General features: G+C 53.7%; 1 protein-coding gene across 4 annotated transcripts; it reads left to right on the top strand.

Moving 5' to 3' along the window:
• Nucleotides 1-391: 391 nt before the first annotated feature.
• Nucleotides 392-27317, top strand: PLPP7 (phospholipid phosphatase 7 (inactive)). Of its 4 annotated transcripts, XM_086324504.1 has the most exons (4): nt 581-1122; nt 14285-14645; nt 21174-21284; nt 27094-27317. In XM_086324504.1, exons 1-4 carry the CDS (start codon nt 672-674, stop codon nt 27203-27205), a joined length of 1035 nt encoding a protein of 344 aa, XP_086180630.1. In that variant the 5' UTR covers nt 581-671; the 3' UTR covers nt 27206-27317. The 4 variants fall into 4 exon arrangements, with proteins under 4 accessions (XP_086180627.1, XP_086180628.1, XP_086180629.1 ...); XM_086324501.1 differs by lacking the exons at nt 21174-21284; nt 27094-27317 and having other exon boundaries at nt 392-1122; nt 14285-15583; XM_086324502.1 differs by lacking the exons at nt 21174-21284; nt 27094-27317 and having other exon boundaries at nt 392-1245; nt 14285-15583.
• The last annotated feature ends 344 nt before the right edge of the window (nt 27318-27661 follow it).

Here is a 27661-nt window from a genome sequence, read left to right as displayed (position 1 = left end):
GCCTGCCAGCTTAATGAAATGCTGGCACGGAGGGGAGGGGCTGGGCTCAGCCCCGCCCCCAGCAGACCCAGAATGATGCTGTCAGTGACGTCATTCACCCCATCGGGTGTCCGGAGAAGCCTCTGGCCTGGGCTCCGCTGTCTGGTCCATGGGACCAGATCCAAGCCATCCAGGCCAGTGGGGCAGGTGGGCCTGGCTCCCCGGGCTCTGGGCTGCTCAGAGGGAAGCTGGTCAAAGCAGGGGTGAGTCAGGGGCCCACCTCTGGGCCTCTGGCTGGGGGCTCAGCCAAGGCCAGACCTGTAGGAGGACTACATTTCCCAGAGTCCCCCAGGTACCCCCCCCCCGCCCCCGCCCAGAGCGAGCCATTGGGAGATTTAAATAGCCCAGGCCCGAGGCAGCCAGGCCCCAGCTGTGGACGCGTCTGCCTCCCGGTGGCTCCATTGGCGCTGGCCGGCACTGGGGGGCTCGATTGGCTGCCCAGCTGGCACTGACATTCCCCAGGAGCCCGGTGGCAGCCGGAGGTAAACAGCCATGTGCAGGCCTGCTCTCTATATTTAACAGCTGCTGAGGAGCCGGCAGGGAGGCAGAGAGCAGGGGCGGCTCCGGCGTCTTTGGGGGAGAAGGGCCTCACGGCCAGGCTGGTACCGGCCCTTGCCAGGAGATCGTCAACAATGCCCGCCTCCCAGAGCCGGGCCCGGGCCCGGGACCGCAGCAACGTCCTCAACCGAGCCGAGTTCCTGTCCCTGAACCAGCCCCCCAAGGGAGCCCCGGAGCCCCGCAGCTCGGGCAGGAAGGCCTCGGGCCCCTCGACGCAGCCCCCAGCCCCTGGGGACGGGGCCCGCGAGCGGCGCCAGTCCCAGCAGTTGCCTGAGGAGGACTGCATGCAGCTGAACCCCTCCTTCAAGGGCATCGCCTTCAACTCCCTGCTGGCCATTGACATCTGCATGTCCAAGCGCCTGGGGGTGTGTGCCGGCCGGGCCGCGTCCTGGGCCAGCGCCCGCTCCATGGTCAAGCTCATCGGCATCACGGGCCACGGCATCCCCTGGATCGGGGGCACCATCCTCTGCCTGGTGAAGAGCAGCACGCTGGCCGGCCAGGAGGTGCTCATGAACCTGCTTCTGGGTGAGTGCACCCGCCCGTCGTCCACCACCCACCCAGCCAGGCCTTGTGGAGGGAGCTGGACCCACCCCGCCCCTGCCAGGGCCAGCGGTGCCCCTCAGAAACTGACTGGAACAATCTAATGAGGTTAGCAGGAAGGGTGCCCCAGAAACAGGCAAGCCTCTGGCTTGGGGAAAGAGGGAGCTGAGGATGTCCAGACCATAGTCCCCTGCAAAGTGGGAGCCTTGAGAATGCAGAGCCCCAGCGGGAACTTCTGAGGAAGAGCCCTGCCCTGGGCAAAGCACATCGCTGCCCAGAAGCAACTTGGAGTGGGTGCCGGAGGCCTTGAGGGATGTGTCTGGGAGTCTGGCGGGTGCTCTGGAGTGGGGTGTCTAACCCTGTCACTCCCATCCCATGGATAGGTCCTTGAGTTCCTAGGCTGCTTTCAGGCAGCAGTTGGGAGCTGCCCACCCCCCCACCCTGCTTGGCTCAGGGACCCTGAAAGTTTCCCAGGATCCCTGGTGGGTGCAGGGGTCCAGTCTGGGGCTCCCACCCGCTCAGGGCCTCCTGGAGTGCTTACCTGCCCCTTCCCTTGGCGAGTCGCTGGAGGAGAGGACCTGGGGAGCTTTGGTTTGTTTGCAAAGTCTTTGCCACCGGCGTCTTTCAGTCGAGCACTGCCCCGTGCCAGGTGCCACGTGGGCCCATGTGGAAGGCAGGCCCTCCCCTCTACCCAGGAGGTGATGCCCAGCCCCCATCTGGCCCACCCTCCAGGCACCTCCAGATCCCCGAGGTGCTTGGGCCCCTCTGCTGCCACCCTCCAAGCTGGGCCATGTTAATCTCCGGGCCCTTCTCAGCACAGCCACCATTTGGGACACAAGTGGGGGGCGAGGGGGCATGGCTCAGGCTAAGCCAACACTGACAAGGGGTCCCAGTACCGAAGGGGTGTGGGTTGGGCCCCTGAGAACTGCCATCCAGGGGAAGTTACAGTAACTGTGAGTCTTCCCGCTCGGGTCTCAGAGCATCTGGGGTGGGTGCTGCTGGTGGGATGTGGGGAGGGAGAAGTAGCAGACGTTCGTGCAGGAGATGCCAGGTCTGGTACATCAGTGTTTTCTTGTTCTTATTCCTAAATGATCCATGTTACTTGCTGTTATTCCCAAATAAGCAGTCGCAACGTGGCTGCTGCTCTTACCGTTCCCACTTCACAGATGAGGAAACTGAGGCTCCTGTAAATAAAGCAACCTGGCCAAGACTTCAGAACTTGAGATTTGCACCAAGTCCTGCCTGACATCCTGGCCTGTGCTCTTTCTGGGCACCTGGAAAGCCCTGGGCTTGGGATGGAGGGGCAGAGCACGGTGGCCCAGGTGCCAGGCCGGGGGGCTTTGGGGGGCAGTGCATAACCGTGGTCTTGTCATCTAGTGCCCGTTGAAGCCTCAGACAGAGCGGTGACTCAAGAAAACTGGGAAGGGGGTGCGGTCAGGTTGCCTGGTGTCCAAGGACGAGCGTGGGAAAGTGTCCTTGAGCTTCTCTCTCAACCCCGCTCCCTAGACCCACCTGCACGGTTCGTCCGTGTGTGATGCTGGAAGTGGTGAAGCTGTACTGGTGATTCATTCAGCACTTACTATATGCCTGGTTTTTCATAAACCACATCATCATGTATCATCCTCACCACAACCCCCAGGGAGAAGCTGCTATGCTCCCTGTTTAAAGAGGGAGAAACTGAGGCACACAGAGATGCTTTGCCCTCAACCATGTGGCTAGTTGGTGATGGAGCCAGTACTGGAGCTGACATAACTCTGGCTGGTCGGGACGAGGCTTCTGGCTTTTACCAGCAACCAGATTCTATGGACACAAAGTTGTTTGTTTCGTAGGACAGAGAGCAGGATTCGAGAAATCTCCCTTCTTGAACAAGGACAGTTGTCTCTCAGTTTTTAAAACATCATTTAGTGAGCTCCACTTAGATACCAAGTACTATGCTATGGATGTCTTGTATTTTATGATGTTAAAATCTTTTTAATGACCGTATAATGTAAATTTCAATATACCCACTACACAGATGAGTTAACTGAGGCTCAGGGGAGTCGAGGGATTTGTCCAACCCCACATATCTGTAAGTGGTAGACCCAGGAACCAAGACAAGTCCTCTAGGCTGCAAACCCCTTGCCTTCCCGCTCACTTTTGGTCTGCAGGCCGGGCAGACCAGTGCACATTGAGGAGTTACCTGCAGAGAGGTCTCCCTTTTACCAGCACTTTTGCTGGCGTATCCAGGTACCAAGACCACGGAGGAAAAAAGAGCCCGGCCTAGAGAAACTGCTCAGAGCAGGCAGGGTGGTCTGTAGACCTGCATTCTTGGTGGGGATGTGGACCCAGAAAAGCAGCAAATAACTAAGGTGGGTTGATCCCACGGCTCTGACCTGGCCTGCCAAGAGCGGCTGCCCACACTGCCTTCTGCCCAGGGATGACAGACCAACCTTGAGGGAAAAACTGCACAGGTCAGTCTATTCTTTAGTCTTTGGGACCCTGGGCATAGGGGCAGGGGCTTTCAACCCTGGAGCTCTGAGGTTGGAATGGACTTGTCCTGGTCCTCACTCTGACCCTTACTCACTCTGGTCAAGTCAGGTCCCATCGCTGAGCCTCAGTTTCTTCATCTGTACATGGGGCATCAGGCCTGTGGTGGGGATTCAAGAGGAGCTGGCCAAGGACCAGGGACAGTGGGTGGCAGGTGGACGTGGACACTGCAGGGTCCAGAGGGATGAGGGGCCCAGCCTGGTCCTGCCTGCCTACTCTGAGCACCAGGGATCCAGCAGAATCCTAGGGGCAGAGCCTCCACAGTACCACTGGGACCTGGGCTCTCCTTGGCCCCAAAGGGGAAAACTCAGGAGCCTTGGGAAATGGAACTCCAGCCACTGGACCTGGGAGAGTCCCAACTGGGCCGGGAGGAAGTCCTCCCTTCTGCTCCCTGAAATCCGCCTCCCTTGCCGGGGGCTGTGATGTGTTACACAGACTCTGGAAGCCTCAAAGCCAAAAGGGGTCTTAGCAGCTGGCACGGGCTTGGCTCCAGAGTTGGCCAGACCCGGGGGCACATCCCAGCCCTGCTGTGGCAACTGGGACAAGTGACTTGGCCTCTCTGAGCCTCATTTTCCTCATCTGTCTAATGGGTTGCTAGGATACTTCCCTGAAGAATTACACATGGCACATACCCACGCCAGTTAATGCTTGTGGAACGCAATCAGCATTAGCAACCTCATCACTATTGCCATAGTCAAAAGAAGTCCCAGGTCCAGGGGCGATCCAGGTCCCCTCCAAGCTTCAGGCACCTGTGACGTGACCTGATTCCCCGCTTTGTCCTCTCTCTGCAATGCCCAGCTCGATGATCCCAAAGCAGGCAGGTAATAGGGGACCTGGGCCATTCCCGTTCACCAGACCTATCCTGGTTTCCCCCTGGGCCCATCCTCAGCAGGAAATGGTTTCCATGTCTTACTTCCATGATCTATAAAATAATCTTAATTGAAATGTCCCTGATTATGAAAATTGTATATTCCTTTTTTTCTATGTCATTTTTCATTGTGGGAAAATAGACATAACCTAGAACTTAGCGTTCCAGCCATTTTTAAGTGTACACCAGTTTGCAGTACAGGCTTCCGAGGTGGCTCAGCGGTGAAGAACCTACCTGCCAACGCAGAGGACCTGGCTTCCATCCCTGGGTCGGGAAGATCCCCGGGAGAAGGAATATTCTTGCCCTGAGAACCCCAATGACAGAGGAGCCCAGCAGGGCTACAGTCCATAGAGTCAGAGATGACTTAGCGACTAAACGGCCGGAACTTCCAGCACATTCATGTTGAGCAGCCACCACCATCATCTCCAGAGCCTGACCATCTTCCCAAACTGAACCTCTATGTCCATGAACACCAACTCCCCACTCCCCCTGCCCCAGCACCCAGCACCCACACTTTCTGTTTCTGTGAATCTGATTCACCTAGGGACCTTGTGTCGGTGGCACCACACAGCATCTGTCTAGTGTCTGACTTGTTTCCCTAAGTACCCTGTCCGCAGGGTGAATCCGTACTGTAGCAGATGTCAGCGTCTCCTTCTTTAAGGCTGAATGATGCTCCATGGTGTGGATGGACCACGTTTTGTTTCTCCAACATCTGTTAGTGGACCCTTGGGTTGCTTCTATCTTCTGGCTATTGTGAATAATGCTGCTCTGAACACGAGGGTACAAATATCTGTACAAGCCCACGCTTTTGATTCTTATGGGTGTACACCCAGGATGTAATTGCTGGAACAGATGGTAACCCCAGGTTTAATTTTTGAAGAACCCCCCAGGCTGTTTTCCACAGCAGAAGAACTGTTTTACATTCCTGCCACCTGTGCACAAAAGCTCCAATTTCTCCACAAGTGTTCTTGGCCAGCACTTAAAAAAAAAAAAAAAATAGCTGTTTTAATGGATGTGAAAAGTGGTGTCTCATGCTTCCTTAGTGATAAATATGGAGAAGGCAGTGGCACCCCACTCTAGTACTCTCGCCTGGAAAATCCCATGGACGGAGGAGCCTGGTGGGCTGCAGTCCATGGGGTTGCTAAGAGTCAGACATGACTGAGCAACTTCACTTTCACTTTTCACTTTCATGCATTGGAGAAGGAAATGGCAACCCACTCCAGTGTTCTTGCCTGGAGAATCCCAGGGATGGGGGAGCCTGGTGGGCTGCTGTCTATAGGGCCACACAGAGTAAGACAGGACTGAAGCGACTTAGCAGCAGCAGCAGCAGTGATAAGTGGTGTTGAACGCCTTTTCATTATATATCCTTACGATGAGGAAAATTCAAACCAGGGGATGAAGGTTCAATACCTGGTCAGGGAACTAAGATCCTGCATGCCTTGAGGCCAGAAAAAAATTTTAGTTAAAAAAAAAAAAGAATGTCTCCCTTAAGCCCCTTCCTCAGGAATAACCACCGCTGCGGTTTGGGTCATGAGCCTCTGGATGTTTCTCTTTGCTTCTAAAATGACCTCCTGCCGTGTTTTGCCCAGCTTGGCCTCGTTCTCACGGCCCTTTCAGGCCTGCTGGGCCACGTACCTCCCATCTGGGCCCCCTGAATCCCTTCACATCAAGCATGAGGGGTTGAGAAACCAGAACCAACTCCTTCAGCCTAGCAGCACTCCCCCGCCAACTCCCCACAAGCATCTCACAGCATCCCCTCCCCCCACCCAGCCCCTGCTCACCCCCCCCCAATAATCTGTTCTGTCAGCTCCCCCACCTCCAGCCCCCAAGCCCTGCTCTGGGGGACAGCTTAGGTGACAAGCCCTCTGCGAGGCTTGCATAGCCTGTCCCTAGTTGATGGATATTTAGACTGATCCTAAACCCTCACTGTCGGGAGCACTCCGGCTAGAGACGCCAGCTCAGCTCCACAGAGAGAGAACATTCTCCACCCTTCCTGTCTCATCATCTCAGTGCGGCTCAGCTAAAAGGTCCCTCCAGTTGGCCTCTGGCCACCCCCAGATGGGGTCAGGGCCCCCTTGTTGGGAGGGAGCCACTGGGGGGTCCTCTTCTGTGTCACCGCACTCCCCCAGCCAAGCCTGGTGCCCTTCGACTTCTATCTATACCCATGGTTTTGCTTTCCTTGCACCCAGGAGGTCTTCTGAGATGAATCAAGCCACTTTAATATCTGGGTTCTTCAGGTGAGAATTAGGGAAACCTGCAAAGTTCTAGAACTCGCTTAGAGTCATGCCGGCCAGGGGAGTTAGGGACAGACCGGGACACTCCTGTCAGCCCCCCAACCCTGGGCACCGAGGGCTGGGGCAGGGTGTGTGACTGAAGACAGGGCCACTGTGGTCAGGAGAGATGCCTGGTTTGTACACACACACACACACACACACACACTGCTCACACCAACATAGCAGAGGTCCCAGTGCCAAATGCCTGGAGTGTTTCTGCCTCTTCTCAGGGTTTCCCTTCCATCAACCTCTCTGCTCACTGCCCACGTCCCCAGAGCTGTGTTCTTCTAGAACAGTGCGCTGGTTTTTAAAATAACTGTTGTGTGCGCGTACGCACGCCCTAAAACACACAAGGCATAAAATTTGCCATAAGTGTCCAGTTCAATGGCATTAAGTTGTACAACCATGCCCACCACCCATATCCTGAATTTCTTTCATCTTCCCCAGCTGAAATTCTGCACCCATTAAGCACTAACTCCCCAGCCCCTGGCATCCTCTAATCTATCTTCTCTCTCTATGAATCTGCCCGTCCTAAGGACCTCATGAAAGTGGAATCATGCAGTATTTGTCCTTTTGTAAAAATAACTTTTTAAAAACGCACACAGATCATGCCTCTTCACGGTCAGAAAAAAAATGTTAATGCAGAATTACAAAAAGACAACAAAAATGAGCCTCATCCTCCCACCCAGTGAGAATCACAGTTAGTTAACATTTAGTGCGGTGACTTCCAGACTTTTTTCACCACGTATAGACACATTTACATCTTAATTTTACAAAAACAGCATTATCCTACTGTAAATCCGGTGTGGTCATTGGCCTTTTCCACTTAAACCCCAGAGCTGTCCTTCCGTGGCTATAAATACACATCTGCTTCATCATTCGCAGCGGCCCCAGAGCGCTCCGTCGTCTAGACTTGGCCGCAGTCTGGCCCATCTGTCTCCGACTCAAGGGCATCGGGTTGGTTTGGGGTTTTCAGCATCACGAAGGATGCTGCAGTGGACATCTTGACCATGAATCGTGGGGCACATCCCTAACTATTTCCCAGGGAGACAGTCCTACCCATGGAAGGGCTGAGTCAAGGGAGGCCTGCCATAGAGACTTCTGAGTCTGAATCCAAAGCCCTTCAGAAAGTTTAGACCAATTTACACCACCACCACCATCCTAGAACGCTAACCGGGCTGTTTCCCAGATTCCTAGAGGGAATGGAATGGGAGAGCAGAGGCCAGAGGAGTGGGTACCCCTCCTCCCAGCTCCAGGCAGTAAGAGATGTCGGTACTGTCTGTTCCTTGCGGGGTCCACAGCTGCCCCTTCCCCACCCGTCCCCGGCCTGCCCTGCTGCTGAACTAGTCCCATGGTGGGCATCTCAGGGGGAGCAGCCAAGCTCGAGGGACCAGGAGGGACCACCCCAGCAGCACCCCCCGCTCCTGCCCACCAGAGTGGGAGAGAAAGTGAGCGCCAAGGCAGATTCTTTTCACCTCTGAGGCATCCGCACAGCAGGTAATAGTTGTGCTTCCTGCAAGGGGATTTAGGCATCTGAGCCATCCGCCTGGTGAGAGGGGCAGGGAGTGGAGATTGTTGGTGGGGCCCAGCCCTGCAGACCAGGCAGCCTTTAGAGTAGCTTCTGGAATGACCCCCATTCTATCAATGAAGGGAGGAAGCTCAGCGGGAGAGCTGTGCCAAGGTCATGAAATTCACAAGCAGCCAACCTTGAGGCCTGCCTCTGATCCTGGAGCCCAGGTGCGCAGCCTCTGCCCTACTTGATGGCGGTGAGCAGAGGCCCAGGGAGGTTAGGCCACCAGCCTGGGTCACACAGCGCTGCAGTTCTGGCCCCTGAACTTGCTGCCAAGCAGACCTGTCCCCACAGGCGGGGCGCCCTGCCTCCCTCCCGGTCCAGAAAGAAATATAGGTCAGGGACCTCGACCTGCCATGTGAGCAGAATTCACGGAACCTTGAGTGACGGAGCCATTTGCTTCTATTTCTGGGCGCCAGAGTATGTGCTGACGTGTTAGAATCAGTCATAAGAGGGCTGGCCACGGTGCTGGGGGAGGGGAAGGCAGCCTGGGGAGGCAGTGGGAGGAGCTTGTGGGGGAGGCCCCAGGGCCATCGGCTCTGCTGGGGAGCCATCCCCCCACAGCCTCCTCTACACCCAACCCTCAAAACCTGGCAGCAGGCAATAGTAGGGGGAGAGACCACGGGCTCATCACACCTGTAGAGAAGCCCCCTGTCTAATTTACTGCCCATCTCTGCACCCCACCTGCCCCCAGTCATCTGGTACCCTGCCAGCCTGGGGCACCAGCCCCAGGCCTGGCCCTAGCCTAACATACTCAGGAAGCAGTGGGACCCAAGATCTATAGGTCAAGTGAATGAATGAAGGACCCGAGAAGCCCAGGGTGGAGGGGCAGTTTTCACCTCATTATGGCCTCAAGGGACAGAGCCAGCCAAAAATAGCAGATTTCCAAAGGCCCAGATGTGGGGTTTTCAAATCATGGCACACAGCCAGCCTCAGAAGCCTCTCAGGGGACAGAGGAGGGTCCCCCATTTCCAATAGCCCCAGTGACAGCCATGGGGCTACTTCTCTTATCCGTTCATATCCTGAGTCTCTGTTGTTCAGTCGCTCAGACTCTTTGCGACCCTGGGCTACAGCACGCCAGGCTTCCCTGTCCTTCACCATCTCCCAGAGTTTGCTCAAACTTATGTCTGATTCTTTGCGACCCTGGACTGCAGCATGCCAGGCTTCCCTGTCCTGCACCATCTCCCAGAGTTGCTCAAACTCGTGTCCATTGAATTGGTGATGCCATCCAACCCTGTCATCCTGTTTCTCCCTTCTCCTCCTGCCCTCAGTCTTTCCCAGCATCAGGGTCCTTTCCAATGAGTTGGCTCTTTGCCTCAAGTGGCCAAAATATTGGAGCTTCAGCTTCAGCATCAGTCCTTCCAGTGAATATTCAGGATTGATTTCCTTTAGGATTGACTGGTTTGATCTTGCAATCCAAGGGACTCTTAAGAGTCCTTCAGCACCACAATTTGAAAGCATCAATTTTCTGGCACTCAGCCTTCTTTATGGTCCAGCTCTCACATCCCATTGATTACATGACTACTGGAAAAATCATAGCTTTGTCTTACATTGGGAAAAAATGTTTTGCTGCTAAAAAAGTTTGAAAGGTGTGGGTCTAGCTCGATTCCTGGCCCATTGGTCTCGACAGTCCTCGAGGAGAGCTGGGACACCTGGCCTGGGGGCAGCGGGCAGCGAGGCAGAAGCCCACCTGGCCTCCAGCCTCCACATCAGACTGAAGCCCTGAGCCCAGCTCCCCGGTCCCAGGCAGCCCATGGAGAAGCAGATGCTGTCCGTCCCACCTACTTCCTCCTGGAACCCAGAGGCTCCCTCTGGGCACCTCTGCTGCAGTTCACACTTGTCTGGGAAAGCAGATTCCTGCCAGCGAGAGTTTGCCAACTTGCTGAGCCCTGGTTTGCAGCTGAGAAACTTGGTCACTAATTAGATAGATGGCCCACATGGCTTAGATGGTAAAGAATCTGCCTGCAATGTGGGAGACCTGGGTTCAGTCCTTGGGTTGGGAAGATCCCCTGGAGAAGGGAATGGCAGCCCATTCCAGTATTCTTGCCTGGAGAATTCCATGGACAGAAGAGCCTGGCAGACTACAGTCCATGGGCTCACAAAGAGTCAGACACAACTGAGTGACTAATACACACACATACACACACACACCCCCCACATCTTCGTAGTGGCCAGTGTCATGGTTCTGTCTAGGGACCCCATCCTGGTCCACATCAGTCCCACCCCCAAGCCACCAGCCCAGGATGCTGTGGCCTTCCTTCAGGTGCTGAGGGTCTTGGAACCTGGGCCAGATCATTTTGACACTGATGGGACCTCAGAGAAGGAAGTCCTTTTGCTGATGCACCTGCTCAATACCACCCAGCCTCCAGGGTCTGAATGCCTGGCTCAGGCCAGGCTGGGGCTTTGGAGTAACAAGAGCAGTTGTGCCCTCAACCAGCACGTACCGGGCTGTTCTAAGTACTTGGTAGGCACTAGGAGCTCATCTCATCCTGCGAGAACCCTTGTTACAGGTGGGCAGACTGAGGCTCCGACAGGTGAAGGCACTTGTTGAGCCAAGGAGCTGGGACTGGAACCCCACCTGTGACTCTGAAACCTGCAAGTTTAACCCCTTACCTGTGAACTGCCTCCTCCCCAGGTGGCGACAGCCTGTCATGAGGTCGGGGAGTGGTCTTTCCGGACTGGAGAGGACTGGCTGCCTCCTCTCGGCCTGGCCTCGTCCCTTCGCTGCTCCGTTGGGCTCAAGGTCCCCGGGGCTCAGATGCCACCACCTTCCTCCAACTTCCACCTGCCCTTTTGGTCCCCTATGTCCTGCTGGGACTGTGGCCTCCATGTCGTGTGGGCTCCAGATTCTCCCAGCCTCAACCTGGGTTAGCAGCCTGCATACTGGAAGGTCTGAGCTCCTGGGAACAAGTTGCCACGCGGAGGGGGCGGGGCATGCAACAAGGTGGGCTCCCTCTGTTAGACTCCTCCCCCTCTCATGGACCGGCAGCCTCTGCATCCACCACTTCCTGCTTCTGCCCCCTCCCTGGGTGGTCCAGGATGGGCAGATATCAGCTGGCCCTATGGCTAATGAGAGGGGCAGCCCCCAGGGAGGGCAGGGCTTCAAATCCCCAACCAAGAGCCCAGACTGCAAGCAGCAACCCTGCAGAGGGCAGGGAGAGAGGATTCCTGCTCTGCCCAGGGAGCGCAGTGTTACCGGGTGCCTGGACTTCCAGCCCAGGGACCACCGGATAAATACCCCGGGACACTCCAGACACTGCAGCTGGCCAGTTTCAAAAGCAGGTTACAGAACGGTGTGTGTGGAGCACGTCACAGCTTTTATTAAATCAACACTCTGTAGGTGGAGAGAAGGTTCTGGGATAGTGGCTATCTCTGGGTGGCAGAATTACAGGCGATTTAAAATTTTATTTTGTCTCCTGTTTTGTAAGTTTTCTACAGTGAACATCAATTGTGTCATTTTTTTCCCAACGATTTTTTTTTCCCGTTTCTGAACAAGAACGATTGCAGGGCAACAATTTCAGTTATCTCCTGCGAAGTTTCCAGGAAAGCTGTCAGTGCCAGGCTGCCCTGATCTGTCGTTTGATACTAATCTTGCACTTTTCACTGGCGCCCCCTGTGTGCCAGGCACTGGGGGGACCACCTCGTCTGGTCTTCCGGGGAATCCCTGTTGTAGCCCTGAACCTCTTACGTCCCCCAAGCCCTTCCGTCCCAAGCAAACCCGGGACAGGCAGTTGCCCTGCAGGCACCGCGCCAGACCTCCTCTGGGTGCAGATGGTTGTGATCTTGTCTTAGAGGTGAAAGAAGTTAGGTGACTTGCCCAAGGTCACAGGAGGCTCCAAGGCTGGGGCTCAAATCTGGGTCTCTGGGACACTTGTGGGCCCCCACCTTGGCTGCCTGGGTGAAACGGGGGCCTTGGCTTGGGGCCGTCGTCTAACGGCCCAGAGAGGCAGGGCATCCTCTCCAAGGCCACACAGCGGGGTGCTGGCGGGGGCCGAATGGACAGATTCATGTCTCCCCTAGGCTCCCCAAATGGGAAAGAGCCCACCCCTCTGCCCCCGGCCAGGACTCAGCTAACACGTGGAGACCTGCCTTCTGTGTCTGATGCTGGGCAGAAGCCAGTGAACAAAACAGACACGGCTTGGCCCCATTTCCACGAAGGGATGATGCAAGGGAGGGAGTGAGAGCTGACGAGGAGCTGCTCACTGCCCATCAGGGAAGCACGGTGAGGATGACGGAGAGGAAGTCAGAGGGAGGGGAAAGGGAGCATCCAGAAAGAAAGAGGAGCAGAGTAGGATGCTCAACCTCCGGGGCTCCGTCTCGTCCCTGTAAAGGGAGGGCAACAGGGCTCCGCTGCCGTGGGAAACAGTTTGGTGGCTTCTCAGAAAGTTACACATCGTTACTGCACGATTGGGGGGCTTCCCTGGTGGCTCAGCTGGTAAAGAATCCGCCTGCAATGCAGGAGACCTGGATTCGATCCCCAGGTTGGGAAGATTCCCTGGAGAAGGGAACGGCTACCCACTCCAGTACTCTGGCCTGGAGAATTCCATGGACTGTACAGTCCATGGGGTCACAAAGAGTCGGATACAATTGAGTGACTTTCACTTCACTGCATGATGGAGCAATTCCACCCGTAGGAATGTGCCCCCAAAGAACTGCAAACAGGTTCTCAACCAATCCTCGTCCACAAATGTTCATAGCAGCATTATTCACCACAGCCGAAAGGGGCAGACCACCCAGATGCCACCAACAGATGAATGGATAAAAAAAAATTGTGGCAGGTCCAGACAATGGAATAATAGGCAGCCATAAAAAAGGAGTGGAAGTTTTGATGCCAGCTGCAACATATATGGGCCTCAAAAACATTATGGTACGGGAAAGAAGCCAGACTCAAAAGGTCTCACATTGTACGACTCCATTCGTATGAAATGTAGGGAACAGGCAAGTCCACAGAGCCGAAGGCAACTCAGGAGTTGCCAGAGGCTGGGGGAGGGCGGATGGGGACCGATGGCTTAATGGGGACTGGGTTTCCTTTTGGATGATGAAAATGCTTTGGAACTCGATGGAGGAGGGTGTTTGCCCAACATTGTGGATGGTTAGTTGTATTAATAGTTAGTGTTAGTTGCTCAGTCATGTCCAACTCTTTGCAGTAGCCCACCAGGCTCTTCTGTCCATGGGATTCTCCAGGCAAAAATACTGGAGTGGGTTGCCACTTCCTCCTCCAGGGGATTTTCCCAACCCAGGAATTGAACCCAGATCTCCTGCCATGCAAGGAGATTCTTTAAAGTCCGAGCCACCAGGGAGGCAATTGTACACATGAATCTCACTTCAACTTAGAAAAGATAGGTATGGTGACATCCTGTTCTTGGTACTGGAGGGGACTTCACTGAAGTTCTTAGGGAAAAACCAGCAGTCCAGAGCCCCTTTGGTCAGGATGAGATTCTCCAAGGTGCCCACAGTGGCCCACAAGACCCCTGCTCACCACTCTCTCATTCAGCACCTTTACCTGTCCAAACACCCCAGGGAGGGCTTCGCTAGTTGCTCAATGGGAAAGAATCCACCTGCCAATGCAGGAGATGCAGGAGACATGGGTTTGATCCCTGGGTTGGGAAGATCCCCTGGAGGAGGGCATGGCAACCCACCCCGGTATGGTTGCCTGGAGAATCCCACAGACAGAGGAGCCTGGCGGGCTACAGCCCATGGGGTGGCAAGTGTCAGACATGACTTAGGGACTAAACCACCACCGCCATATCCCAGGGAAGTGTGTTCCAGGGAGAGGGAACAGCCACAGGCGAAGGCCCCGAGGTGGAAACCTTGCTGGGAGGTCCAAGTGGCCCAAGTGAGGAGGGGGTAGGGTGGGAGGGGGCAGGGTGGCGCTGACGACCTGGGGGCCCCCCTCTCTCCCACCCGCAGCCCTGCTCCTGGACATCATGACGGTGGCCGGCGTGCAGAAGCTCATCAAGCGGCGTGGCCCGTTCGAGTCGAGCCCCAGCCTCCTGGACTACCTCACCATGGACGTATATGCCTTCCCCGCCGGGCACGCCAGCCGCGCGGCCATGGTGTCCAAGTTCTTCCTGAGCCACCTGGTGCTGGCCGTGCCGCTGCGCGTCCTGCTGGTGCTCTGGGCCCTGTGCGTGGGGCTGTCGCGGGTCATGATTGGCCGCCACCACATCACCGATGTCCTCTCCGGCTTCGCCATCGGCTACTTCCAGTTCCGCCTGGTTGAGCTGGTGTGGATGTCCTCCAACACCTGCCAGATGCTCATCTCCGCCTGGTGAGCCACCCGTCCGCGGGGTGGCCCGTCGGAGGAAACGGGGCTGGCAAGGGAGGGGGGAACCGGGCCGCCCCAGCTCATCCCCTCACCCCCATCGTGGTTGGAGGCTGGTGACGTCAGGCCGACCCGCCAGCGACCATCCCATCCCTCCCACTGTGCGGGGCGCCCCCTGCCCCCTTAATCAGACTCTGAGTCCCTCTGTAGACGAGCTGGGGCCCAGCCGTGGGGCAGCCCTGCTGGGCTTCTGCTCTGGAGGGTACCAGGCCAGAACCACGCGGGGGGCCAAGTCTCGTCTTGTCCTTTCATCACCACGACCGTTGAGTTCCTGGCTGTGCCCACCTCACTGTAGCACGATGCCTGATGAAATACCCACGGCCCACCGCCCAACGCAGGTGCCATCACCATTAACAGTCACCGACAGCTTACTTAGGGCAGCGCTTTCCAAAGGGTGCCCCACCGGACACCAGCCTGCAAGACGCCTTGGGAGGAAAAATGGTCTTGTGGTCAAACAAATTTGGGAAATGCTGCATACACGCTGGACGTCCCCGGGGGCCGGGACTGGCATAAAGGCTCTGACAAGTCCTGCAGAAAAGCTTCTTGTCAAACCCTGTTTAATCCCTGTTTCCTAAACTTATTTGACCACAGAACCCTTTTCTCACGGAACAGCTAGGAACCCTCCAAGGAACCGCGTTGCTCCAGGGGCATTTGGGGAGACGCTGCCCAGGAGCAGAAGGGCCTGAGGCATGAGCTGGCCTCTCCCGGTGCTGGGCCCCGGAGCCCAGGGAGACCAGGTGTCCGGGCTGCTGCCCAGGAAAAGCCTTGGGCAGCAGTGCCGCTTTGGCCCCCAGGGGCCAGACTCTGTGTGACCTAATAGGTCGTGTCCAGGTCAGCCGTGCCGGATGTGCAATTCACATGACAATACAGATGACATGCAGCCATCTCGCCTGTGTGGGTGTTTTTCCTTCTCTGATGCAAGTTTCCAGGTGGGAGAGTCCCTGTTAACTTGAAGGTAGGGGAGCCGATTCCTTTACCCCCAGTCAGGCCACAGGGTCAGGTGGTCAGGGAGCAGTGGGCTCCTAGGGCTGAGTTGCCCTTCTCCCTGAGGTCTGTGCTAGGGTTCCCTCCATCCCCAGGCCCTGCACTGGCCACTCTGCCCCAGGGCCTGGTTCTGATCAGTTTGGGAAGCCCCCACCGTGGTGCCAAGGGAGATCTCCCCTGGGGGCCAAGACGCCCCCTTATCCCCTGCTGGCCAGAGCCCTGACCCAAGGATGTGGTCGGTACCAGGACAGGGGAGGCGGGACGAGGGAGACATCAGTGCCAACCAACCGTGGATTCCTGTCCTGGCTGCCGTTAAGGAAGAGCCACAGACTGGCGGCTTAAAACAACCATAGCGTGCTCTCTCTCAGTTCTGGAGGTTAGGAGTCCAAACTCAAGGTGTCGAGAGGGCCACGTTGCCTCTGAGACTCTGGGTAGAATCCTTCCCCACCTCTTCCGTGGAGGCTCAGACCGTAAAGAATCCGCCTGCAATGCAAGAGACCGGGGTTCAATCCCTGGGTCGAGAAGATCCCCTGGAGAAAGGAATGGCTACCCACTCCAGTATTCTTGCCTGGAAAAGTCCATGGACAGAGAAGCCTGGTGGGCTACAGTCTGTAGGGGGGCAAAGAGTCAGACACGACCCAGCGACTAACCCTTCACTTTGACCTCTTCCGGTTTCTGGTGGTGGCTACATCACTGCAACCCATGCCTCTGTCATTTCGGGGCGTTCTGCCCTCGTCTGTTGTCCGTCTTCTCTTCCTCTTGGACTAGGGCCCACCCCACTCAGAATGGCCTCATCCTAACTTACATCTTAATCATGTCTGCAAAGGCCCTTTCCGGACATGGTCACGTCCGTAGGTGCTGGGAGTCAGGATTGCAATATCTCAGGAAGACACGATTGAACCATAAGAGGCAGGATCCTCTGGGGGAGAGACAACTTCCTCTCCCCGCCGCCCCGCTGGGAGTGGATAGAGATGTGGCCCAAGCCTACCTAAGGGACAAGCTGCTGATGATGAAGGGCGGGGTCTCCTGGGCCCAGAGCACCACCCCCTCTGCTAGGCCCAACCCTCCAGCCTGAATACCTTCTTCTCTAGATCCCACACCCTCAGGGGTCACGGTTCCCCAGGGCCAATCCCCTGTAGGCAGGCCCCAAGCTGCCCCTGCTCACCCTCCCAAGGCTTCTCTCTGGAGCCTCCTTTTCATCCAGACCTGCTGGGGGTGCAAGAGCTCTGCCCCTAGTCTCTGCCCTAAAGGAGCTCAGGGAGGCCAGACTCGGCCGGCCACCATGATATCGTTGTTGTTGTTCGGTGGCTCAGTGGTGTCCGACCCTCTGCGATCCCATAGACTACAGCATGCCAGCCTCCCCTGTCCTCCACTATCTCCCAGAGTTTGCTCAAACTCATGTTCATTGAGCCAGTGATGCCATCCAACCATCTCATCCTCTTATGTCCCCTTCTCCTCTTCAGTCTTTCCCAGCATCAGGGTCTTTTCCAATGAGTCGACTCTTCATATCAGGTGGCCAAGTACTGGAGCTTCAGCTTCAGCATCAGTCCTTCCAATGAGTATTCAGGGTTGATTTCCTTTAAGATTGCCTGGTTTGACTCTCAAGCATCTTCTCCAACACTGCAATTCAAAAGCATCATTCTTCAGCGCTTAGTCTTCTTTATGGTCCAACCCTCACATCCATACATGACTACTATGATGAAGACCCTCAACTTCCAATCTCTTGAATGCTGGCTGATCCGGGGTCTTCAAAATACATTCTGCATGCTCCCACAGACGCTCCTGGGGGGCGCGTCCATGCGATGCTGAGCAGAAGGGGTGAGGATGGCTTCCTTTGCCCCTCGCCCCCACCCTTGGGAACCTGGGAGCCTGTCAATGGGGCGAATCTGGCTCCAGCTTTGGACAGGGGACACACTCCCGCTGTGCAAGGCCCACGCCTCCAATGGGCCCCCAGGGCCTCTGCCTCTGCAGGGGTGGGTGGTGGCCTTTAGAGTCTTTAGGATGAGGAAGGGTTTTCTGAAGAACGGAGGGCTCTCGGCAGACCTCCTAAGCTCAGGGTGGGTATTAGAATCCAAGTGCCTAACAGACAGTTAGGAGGATAATCTCCCTGGAGAGGCAGTGGGCAGCTTGCCCAGGAGAAACATCCTGTCCTGCAAAGTGTTAGCAGCACCGGGGGCTCGGGCCAGAGCCAGCACTGACACAGCAGTCACCTCTCCGAGCCTGGTGTCCTGAACTATCAGACAGGGCTGACAGGGGTCCCTGTGGGGTCGTGTGTGACCCAGGGGTGCTCCCCGAGGAGGGGCACCTGGTGCAGGGTCCACCCTGCCATCCCGGAAGGATCCTGCCGGCCGGGGGGAGCCCGCAGGAGCAGAGCCGGGCATGGGGGGCAGGGAGGGGCCTGTGACTCCTTCAGGAACACCCCATTCCTGGAGAGACGCGAATGCTCACTCGCCTATGGTTAACGCACTTCAGTGATGGAAGCCAACAGCCGTTCTCACTTTCTTATGGTGAATTATAATATTTGGTTCTTAATGGTAAGCCCATCCTGCATACCTGGGATAAACCCCACGTGGGGTTACCCTAAGTGAAGTGAAGTGAAGTGAAGTGAAGTCGCTCAGTCGTGGCCGACTCTTTACAACCCCATGGACTACAGCCTATCAGGCTCCTCCGTCCATGGGAGTTTCCAGGCAAGAGTACTGGAGTAGGTTGCCATTTCCTTCTCCAGGGGATCTTCCCTACCCAGGGATCGAACCCGGGTCTCCCGCGTTGTGGGCGGACACTTTATCCTCTAAGTCACCAGGGAAGCCCTAACCTTTTCTAAATATCACCGCCTTGGGACGTCCCTGGTTGTCCAGTGGTTAAGGCTCCACCTTCTAATCCAGGGGCTGCAGCTTTCATCCCTGGTGGAGGAGCTAAGAGGCCACATACCTTGGGGCTAAAGAAACCAAAACATAAAGCAGAAACAATGTTGTAGCAAATTCAATAAAGACTTTAAAAATGGTCCACATCAAAAAAAAAAAAATCTTAAAAAAATAAATATCACCGCATGGGATTAGATAAAGATTCTGTTGGGACGTCCCTGGCGGTCCAGTGGTTAAGGCTCCATACTCCCAGTGCAGGGGATACAGTTTTGATTCCTGGAGCGGGGAGGGGTGAGAGCTAAGATCCCACATGGCAAAAAAAAAGAATTTGTTAAAAATGTCTATCCACAGGGGATGTTCACGTTGTCTCCTTGATTTGTTCGTGTCCACTTCGGTTACCAGGGTGAAGTTTGTATCGAGTTGGTTTTATCTCTTTTCACTCCTCTGTATCTGTCCCTCATTCTTAACCTCTCAGAGATCAGCTTGTCCGTGAAACTGGCATTCAAGCTCGTGACTTGGGGCGAGGCGAGGAGGGAGTTTATGGCTTCCTAAGTCCTTCACCTGCCTCATTTCACTGATTCCTCATCATGACCTTGTCCCTACTTCACAAGTGAGGAGACTGAGGCTCTGAGAGGGAAAGTCATTTCTCCAAGATCACTCAGCTAGGACTTGGCCAAGTCAGGATCGGAACCCAGGACCCAGTGGCCTAGGAGCAGAGAATCCTCTGGAAAACAGAAACACAGGGCACCCCACCAACCTTGGAGTGAGGCTTGGACTGCTGAAGTGTTGGGCACAGGGGTGGGATGGCTTTTATCACTCTTTTTAAATATATATATTTATGTTTATTTATTTGGCTGCACCAGGTCTCAGTCAACATGCAGGATCTAGTTCCCTGACCAGGGATTGAACCTACGCCCCCTGCATGGGGAACTTGGAGCCTTAGCCACTAGACCACCAAGAAAGCCCCCTGCTTTCTTCTTTTTGCAACAGAGAGTCCAGTCCCACTGTGCCGGATGGCCGCTGGTGCTGTCTGAGCTTGCCCTTGGCCAGACTCTGTGGGCCCCGTCCAGACTGGATGTTGGGTAAGACGGGAACAAGGCCCACCGGCCCCGGTGCAGCCGCAAAGCTCAGCCTCGGTGTGTCCTCCCCGCTTCCTCACTCCGACCCACACCCACCCCCAGCCCTGTGCGCCCCTACCTGCCCCTCCCCGAGCCCAGAGTCAGTCCTGAACTTGCCCAGCGCCCTCCTGCCTCCTGGCATCATCCCCAGGTGTCATGGGCAATGTGACCACTTCCCAGAACACAGAAGTTCACCTGGGTTTCTTTTGTCAAGGTCACTGGGATAGTGAGCCAAGAGGGGCTCGGGGACAGGCTGGGGGTGGTCTGGGAAGAGTGATTTTGAGGAAGGAGTGCACACATGGGAGTCAGACCCTAAGGGCCCTAAGTTGTTGAGCCCTTCTGAGCCTCAGTTTCCCCCTCTCTAAAATGGGGATAATGCTACCTTGCATAACGCTGGAGCATCCAGAGCTGTGTGGCCCAGGCGGGCACACTGAAGGGTCAAGAAAGGAAGACAGAGCTTCTTGGGCTGCACCCGCCCCCGCCCAAGAACCACATGTCCCTGCTGGGCACTCAGGCACAGGGCAGGGTACTCTGGGGATCGGATGAACTGGAACCAAGAGATGGGCACCTATCCGTGTCACGGCGGACCCAGTGGCTTCTTTTCACAGATGGGGGCACTGAGGCCCAGGAGGGGTGTCCGGCCCACACCAAGTATGCAAGCACTATGCAGCCTGCTCTGAACCCCACCACCCACCTCGTGCTCCCCGGCTTCAGGCTGTGGGCGGGCGAAGGGCGTGTGAACTGACCCCTCCCACCCTGAGTCTGTCTCATTTCTCCTCCAGGTTGCCCAAAACCTCCTTCCAACAGAGCTGGGATTTAGGGCCAAGGAGGTCACCCCTGCTGACTCTGCATCTTGGTAGGGTCTCTACTGGATTCCTAGTTGTAAAATAAAGAACAGTAAGTTGGGGCTCTGAAGACCCCTGGCAGCTATGGCCTGGCGATGGCGAACTGGCCTGGGAAAAGCCCACTGCCAAGAACACACTATTGTGGTGTTAACAGACTGAACTGTGCCCCCTCACCGCAATTCATATGTCAAAAGCTTAACCCCCAGGACCTCAGAATGTGATTCTATTTGAAGACAGGACCTTTAAAGAGGCAATTAACTTAAAATGAGGTCATTAGGAGGGCCCTTGTCCAATAGCACAGGTGTCCTTATAAGAAGGAAAGTTGGACATAGACATTCGGAGGGACGACCCTGTGAAGACATAGGGAGAGCACAGACCTCCACGAGCCAAGGAGAAAGCGAGACTGTTAGTTGCTCAGTTGTGTCCAACTCTTTGGGACCTGTGGACTGTAGCCCACCAGGCTCCTCTGTCCACGGGATTTCCCAGGCCAGAATATTGGAGTGGGTTGCCATTCCCTTACTCCAGGGGATCTTCCTGACCCAGGGATCGAACCCTGGTCTCCTGCATTGCAGGCAGACTCTTTATCATCTGAGCCACCAGGGAGAGGCCTCCAGCATGGACTTCCAGCCTCCAGGAAATTGAGGGAAAGAATTTCTGTGGTTACAGCCACCCAGTCTGTGGTCCCTTATGGTGGCAGCTCTGGTTTATCAGGTCAGCTGGCCATCACCTGTCACCACAGGAAGAGCAAGCCTCAGGGGAGAATGGGACACAGGTCAGGTGAGTTGGGGATCGGGTGTGACAGGCTGCTTCTGGGCGACATGGGGAGACCACTGAACTAGGAGCTGCCCTGGGGGCGGCTCCTCTCAAGACACCGTCACCTTGTCCTGAGCCCCTGCCAGGGGGAGGCCACTTCCGGGCCGAGGCAATTGGTCCAGTTCAAAGTCCCCAGGTCCCAGCCCCTGCCCTGCCTGGGGAAAACTCCAGAAGGGGCAGGAGAAGGGGACAGCAGGAGCTCAAAAAATGCATGAACTCCAGGATCAGCCCCCATCTGGCTCCAGTAAGAGACAGAACATCTGGCCGCAGCGCTGGGCCCGGCATTTATGTAACCCGCGTGCAGACACACGTGGCTCGCCAGGCAGGCAGGCGAGGCTGGGCCTGGGCCCGGGCCGCGCTCCATCTGACCTTCCCCTTGGGAAACGGTCCTCGTAGGGAGAGAGCTGTCATGAGCCTGCGACGACACCAGGCTGGCATGAGCTGACAGCCAGGGAGCCCTCCCCATGCATCCCAGCCCCCAGCCCCAGCTCGGACACACACGCACAGACACACAGACACGTGGGCAGACTGGCTGGCCTCCACGTTCTCACATGTACAATTACGTGCGGGAGATCTCCAAGCCTCCTTTCAGTTCTAATGTTCTGTGATGTGCGTGTCTGTGGACACTCGCACAGCGGACACTTCATGTGCTTGGGTGTCACACATGTGCATGCAAAACAGGAAAACACACACATGATCATCTTTGCACACAGATACATTTATACATTCACTTCCATATCCCAAACACTTCACAGTCGTGCACCGGCTCAAACACGCAGTGAAATCTCTCTACACATGTCTTCTGGTGTGCGTGCACCCTGGTGACGATGTACACACCTGGCCTTGCATATGTTGATACACACACGTGTGTGCTCTTGCAGGGTGTACACACTTAACCACATCTAATTTCTCTGCATGTCCATTGTTGACAGGTATCAGGCTCACCAGATTAAGCAAATAAAAATAAAGGATCAGGGACTTCCCCAGTGGTCCAGCGGTTTAGAATCTGCTATCCAATGCAGGAGGCACAGGTTCCATCCCTGGTCCAGGAACTAAGATCCCACGTGCTGCGGGGCAACTAAGCCCAGACACCACAATGAAGGACCCTGTGTGTGCCAACACAGATTGCCATGTGCTGCAACTAGGGCCCAATGCAGTCAAACACATTAAAAATATGAATAAATTCTATTACATCTTAAAAAAATTTTTTAATAGAGGATTCAATCTTTAGGATATAGTGATACTCAAAAACTGCGTTTATCTGACATATGTAACCAAGGTGTCTATTTTATCTGGCAACCCAACCCTAATATGTAGTATAGATTCACACACACACACATACACATGAATTCATGAGGCCATCATGAGGCCCAGTCCAGGACATGCTGTTTCCCTGGGAGACCCTCTAAGACCTTCTCTGAGTCTGGTCATTAGAGCCCAGCTCTGGCCTCAGCAGAGCTCCAGGTCCCCAGTTACGGCTTTCAACAACCTAGCCCAGGACCCGGCTTGCTAGTGGGGAGAGGCAGGGCTTCCAGCAGGAGCAGCGCGCCAGCGGGGGCGGCTTGCTGGGACCCTGGGAAAGCTCCTCTCACCAACAGCCCAGCTGTGAGATCTGGCAGCAGCGGCCAAGCCCTGGGAACCCCACCCTAGCCCGGTTATCGTAGGGCCAGGACTTGAGGAGGGACGTCCAGCTGGGGTCAGAGAAGCAACGTGAGGCCCTTGAGGCCGGCTTGGCTGCTGCTCCATTCTGGGGCTGCTTCTACTGCTGGGAGACGAGACAGGGCAAGAGGGTCTTGACATCCTGTTTCTTCCGCTTAAGTCCTTCAGCCAGAAAGGTCTGTAGAGGGACAGGATCGGGCAAGGCCCTAGGAGGGGCTTAGCTCTGGGAGAGGGGGTCCCTGGGGAAAGACCCAGACCTGCCCCTCCCCACGTGACCTGGCCGGCCTCCCGCCCACTCCCAGACAAGAGAGGAATTCTCGTCCTGAGCCCGGGGCCGGCAGATGTGTGATGAGTCTCCCGAGAGCCTCACAAAGAACAGGATGAATTTTTCTAAGGAAGTATCTGGTTATCTTGTGTTTTTTTGGTTACATAAGAAGACATTTTCATTATTTCATGGAAAACCAAAAGCAAAAAAAAATTTTTTTTTCTTTTTCCTTGCAGACATTTTTCTCTACCTTCCTAAAAACAGTGACGTGATTTTGACCCAAAAGTCACTGCACGCCTTAGCTTTGTGACCTGCTTTTATCCTGTATAACATATTGTGAATCACCTTTCTGCATCAATAATTCAACATCTCCATCCTGACTGAGAGCAGCCTCCAGTGATTCCTTGTATGGAAGAGACTCTCTTTTTCTTTTCCGACATTTAGATGGCTACCAGTTTGTTTTTAATTGCAGTGAAATTCACATAATATAAGATTAGCCAGTTTAAAGGGTACAATTTGGTGGCGTTTCTCACATTCATCAGGTTGTGCAACCACCACCTAGTTCCAAAGTATTTTCATCACCCAAAAAGGAAACCCAGGAGGGCTGTTTGTCCTCGCCCTCCCTCCCCCCAGCCCCTGGAAGACACGGTCTGTTCTCTGTCTCCATGGATTTGCCTGTTCTGGGCATTTCACATGGATGGAACCACAGACTACGCAAGTTCTTGTGTCTGGCTTCTTTCAATTAGCATAACGTCTTCAAGGTTCAACCGTGCTGTGGTAGAGATCAGTACTTCATTACTTTTTATGACTGAATAATATTCTAATGAGGCTTCCCTGGTGGCTCAGTGCAATGCAGGAGACTCAGGTTCCATCCCTGGGTTCAGAAGATTACCTGGAGGAGGAAACGGCAACCCATTCCAATATTCTTGTCTAGAAAAACTCATGGACAAAGGAGCCTGGCAGGCTACAATCCATGGGGTCACAGAAGAGTCAGACGCGACTGAGCAACTAACAACAACACTCCATTGTGTGGACGGACCACAGTCAGCTGTCCACTCCTCCCCTGATGGACGTCTGTGTGTTTGCAGCTTTTGGTTGTTGATTATTTTATTTACTGCTGCCCAAGTGTCATAGCGTTGGACACGACTGAGCGACTTCACTTGCACTTTTCACTTTCATGCCTTGGAGAAGGAAATGGCAACCCACTCCAGTGTTCCTGCCTGGAGAATCCTAGGAACAGGGGAGCCTGATGGGCTGCCGTCTCTGGGGTCACAGAGTCAGACATGACTGAAGCGACTTAGCAGCAGCAGCAGCAAGTGTCATAGCTTTATAAGTCCTGATATCGGATGGGATACATTCCTGTCTGTATTCCTCCTCTTTTGGAGTAGCACAATTCTTTGCTTGCTCATATTAAACTTTAGAATCACTGGTCAAATTGAACCTGGGTCTCCCGCATTGCAGGCCGACTCTTTACAGACTGAGCCACCAGGGAAGACTCAAATTCTAAAAAAGCCCCCATTAAGACTTCAGTTGGAATTGCATTGAGTCCACAGATCAATCTGTGGAGAATTGTCATTTTTATGCTAACTGGCCCTCCTGTCCTTAAGCATGGGATATCTGTCCTTTTAAGCCTCAACTTATTTTCATGGACTAGTATAATTTTCTGCCTAATTCTTACCTTCATTTCATTAGACGTATTCTTGCATCTGAGTGCTCAATTGCTCAGTTGTGTCCAGCTCTTTGTGACCGCATGGACTATTATATACCACCAGGATCCTCTGCCCATGGATTTTTCAGGCAAGAATTCTGGAATCAGCTGCCATTTCTCCCTCCAGGGGATCTTCCCAACCCAGGGATTGAACTTTCATTTCCTGCATTGGCAGGTGGACACTTTACCACTATGCCACCTGGGAAGCCCATAGACTTATTCTTGGATACTTAAAATTTTTGCACTCTTAGGACTGGCCCTACCCCCTTTTTTAAAGTACATTTTCCAGAGTCCTAGTATCTAGAAATGCAGTTATATTTTGTGTATTGTTCTTGTATCTAGGTGTCTTGCTAAACTCTTCTTTTTGGTTTCCTATGTCGGTGAGCATATCTGAAGATAATGTGTTTTGTTTTCTCTTTCCCAACCTTTGTGTTTTTTAATGAATTTTTTACAGTATTATTGTTAAGGGAGGATTTCCAATCTCATTGTTGAACAAGAGCAATAATGGGAAGCATAACGTTTCTTTTCTGTCTTTGGCCTCACCATGCTGCATGTGGGATCTTAGTTCCCTGACCTGAAATCAAATCCACGCCCCCTGCAGTGGAAGCACAGAGTCCTAACTGCTGGGTTGCCAAGGAAGTCTGAAACATGATGTTTCTTATGTCTAATCTCAGAGGAAATGTTGCTAATGTTTACCCATTTATCAGCCAAGGAAATTCCCTTCTATTTCTGATTTACTGAGAAGTTTCCTACCACGAATTTATGCTGAACTTTTGAAAATACTTCTTCAGCATCTATTAAAATGATCCTGTAGTTGTTTCCTCCTTTAATCAGTTAATGTGTTAAATGCCATTGATTTCTCTAGCATTAAACTATCCCTTGCAATCTTGGCATAAAGCTCATTCCATCATGTGTATTACACTTTTTTATACACTACTGTATTCAGCCTACTAATATTTTAGGTAGTATTTTTTTAACATTTTATTTTGTATTGGAGTATAGCCGACAGCAAGAAGATCCAACCGGTCCATCCTAGAGGAAATCAGTCCTGAATATTCACTGGAAGGACTGATGCTGAAGCTGAAACTCCAATACCTTGGCCACCTGATGCAAAGAGCTGATTCATTTGGAAAGACCCTGAAGCTGGGAAAGACTGAGGGCAGGAGAAGAGGGGGACGACAGAGGATGAGATGGTTGGATGGCATTACCGACTCGATGGACATGAGTTTGAGTAAGCTCCGGGAGTTGGTGATGGACAGCGAGGCCTGGCATGCTGCAGTCCATGGGGTCACAAAGAGTTGGACACGACTGAGCGACTGCACTGAACTGATAGCCAATTCACAATGCTGCGATAGTTTCTGGTGAACAGTGAAGGGACTCACCCATGCATATACATGTATCCATTCCCCCCGAATTCCCTGCCCGTCCAGGCTGCACATAGCATTGATCAGAGTTCCCTGACTATACGGTAGGTCCTTGTTGGTTAAACATTTCAAATACAGCCATGTGTGCATGTCTATCCCAAACTCCCTATCCCTTCACCCCATCCCCCCCGCCAGCAGCCATAAGTTCATTCTCTAGGTCTATGTGTCTGCTTCTCTTTTGTAAATAAGTCCATTTGAACCATATCTTTTTAGATGCCATGTACAAGGATGTCATATGATATGTCTGCTTCTCTGTCTGACTTGACTTCACTGAGTATGACAATGTTCATTGCAGCACTGTTTACAGTAGCCAAGACATAGAAAAAAAAAAAAAACTAGATGTCCATCAACAGAGGAATAGATAAAGTAGATGAGGAACATATATAGGATGGAATATTGCTCAGCCATCAAAAAAAAATGAAATAATACCATTTGCAGCGGCATGGACTGACCTAGAGATTTAGTACTTTAGTATCCTTATGTTTTTGAGTGACATGTGTCCCTAATTTTTCTTTATTGTACTGTTCTTGTCTGTTTCCATATCAGCCTGGTGGAGTGAATCACCCTCATTTATTTCCTGGGAAACCTGGTGTGATATTAGAAGGATTTGTTCCTTAGATGTTCACTAGAATTCACCTACAGATCATCAACTCCTGGTGTTTTCTCTCTCTCTCTTACTCCTTAATACTTAAAAGGATATTTAATTCTTTTTCATAGTTTTGTTTGGGGCTTCCCTAGTGGCTCAGTGGTAAAGAATCTGCCTGGCAGTGCGGGAGACACAGGTTTGATCCCTGGTCGGGGAGGATCCCACTTGCCGCAGAGCCACTAATACTGACCCCGCGTGCTCTAGGGCCGGTGCTCTGGAAAAAAAAAAGCCACCACAGTGAGAAGCCCTTGAAGAACCAGGAGAGAAAAGCCTGAGCAACAATGAAGACTCAGCACAGAACAATAACAAAATAACAAAATTTACTAAACAAAAGTAACAAAATAAACAAAGTACTTTAAACATAGTTGTATTCAAGTGTTCTACTTCCTGATCCCATCTTGGTAGGTTATATTTTTTCCAAGTTTTGGACCATTTCATCTAAGTTTTCAAATGTATTGATACAGTTATTAATCATACTCAGACCCTGGACTTACCTGGAGGTACAGTGGTTAAGGGGTGGGAGGCGGTCCTTGGAATTTTCTCCTATTTTATGAGACCTGCAACACTTCCAAGAATAGTCTCCACCCAGGGCCAGTGGCTATAGAGCAGGTTTGTCCCTTGGAGCTCCCAGAGTCATCC

The sequence above is a fragment of the Bos grunniens genome, chromosome 11, assembly GCF_055505025.1.
Source record: "Bos grunniens cultivar Pamir isolate PY7600 chromosome 11, Bosgru_T2T1.0, whole genome shotgun sequence".
Classification (NCBI taxonomy): Eukaryota; Metazoa; Chordata; class Mammalia; order Artiodactyla; family Bovidae; genus Bos; species Bos grunniens.
The sequence above is the reverse complement of the archived record's forward strand: the minus strand, read 5'-3'. Positions and strand labels throughout refer to the sequence as shown.

Coding starts and splice junctions, on each gene's coding strand:
- PLPP7 (XM_086324504.1), top strand. CDS start 672: ATGCCCGCCTCCCAGAGCCGGGCCCGGGCCCGGGACCGCAGCAACGTC. Junction 14,646..21,173: donor CAGATGCTCATCTCCGCCTG/GTGAGCCACCCG, acceptor CTGTGGTTACAG/CCACCCAGTCTGTGGTCCCT. Junction 21,285..27,093: donor GAGAATGGGACACAGGTCAG/GTGAGTTGGGGA, acceptor TCTTTTTCATAG/TTTTGTTTGGGGCTTCCCTA.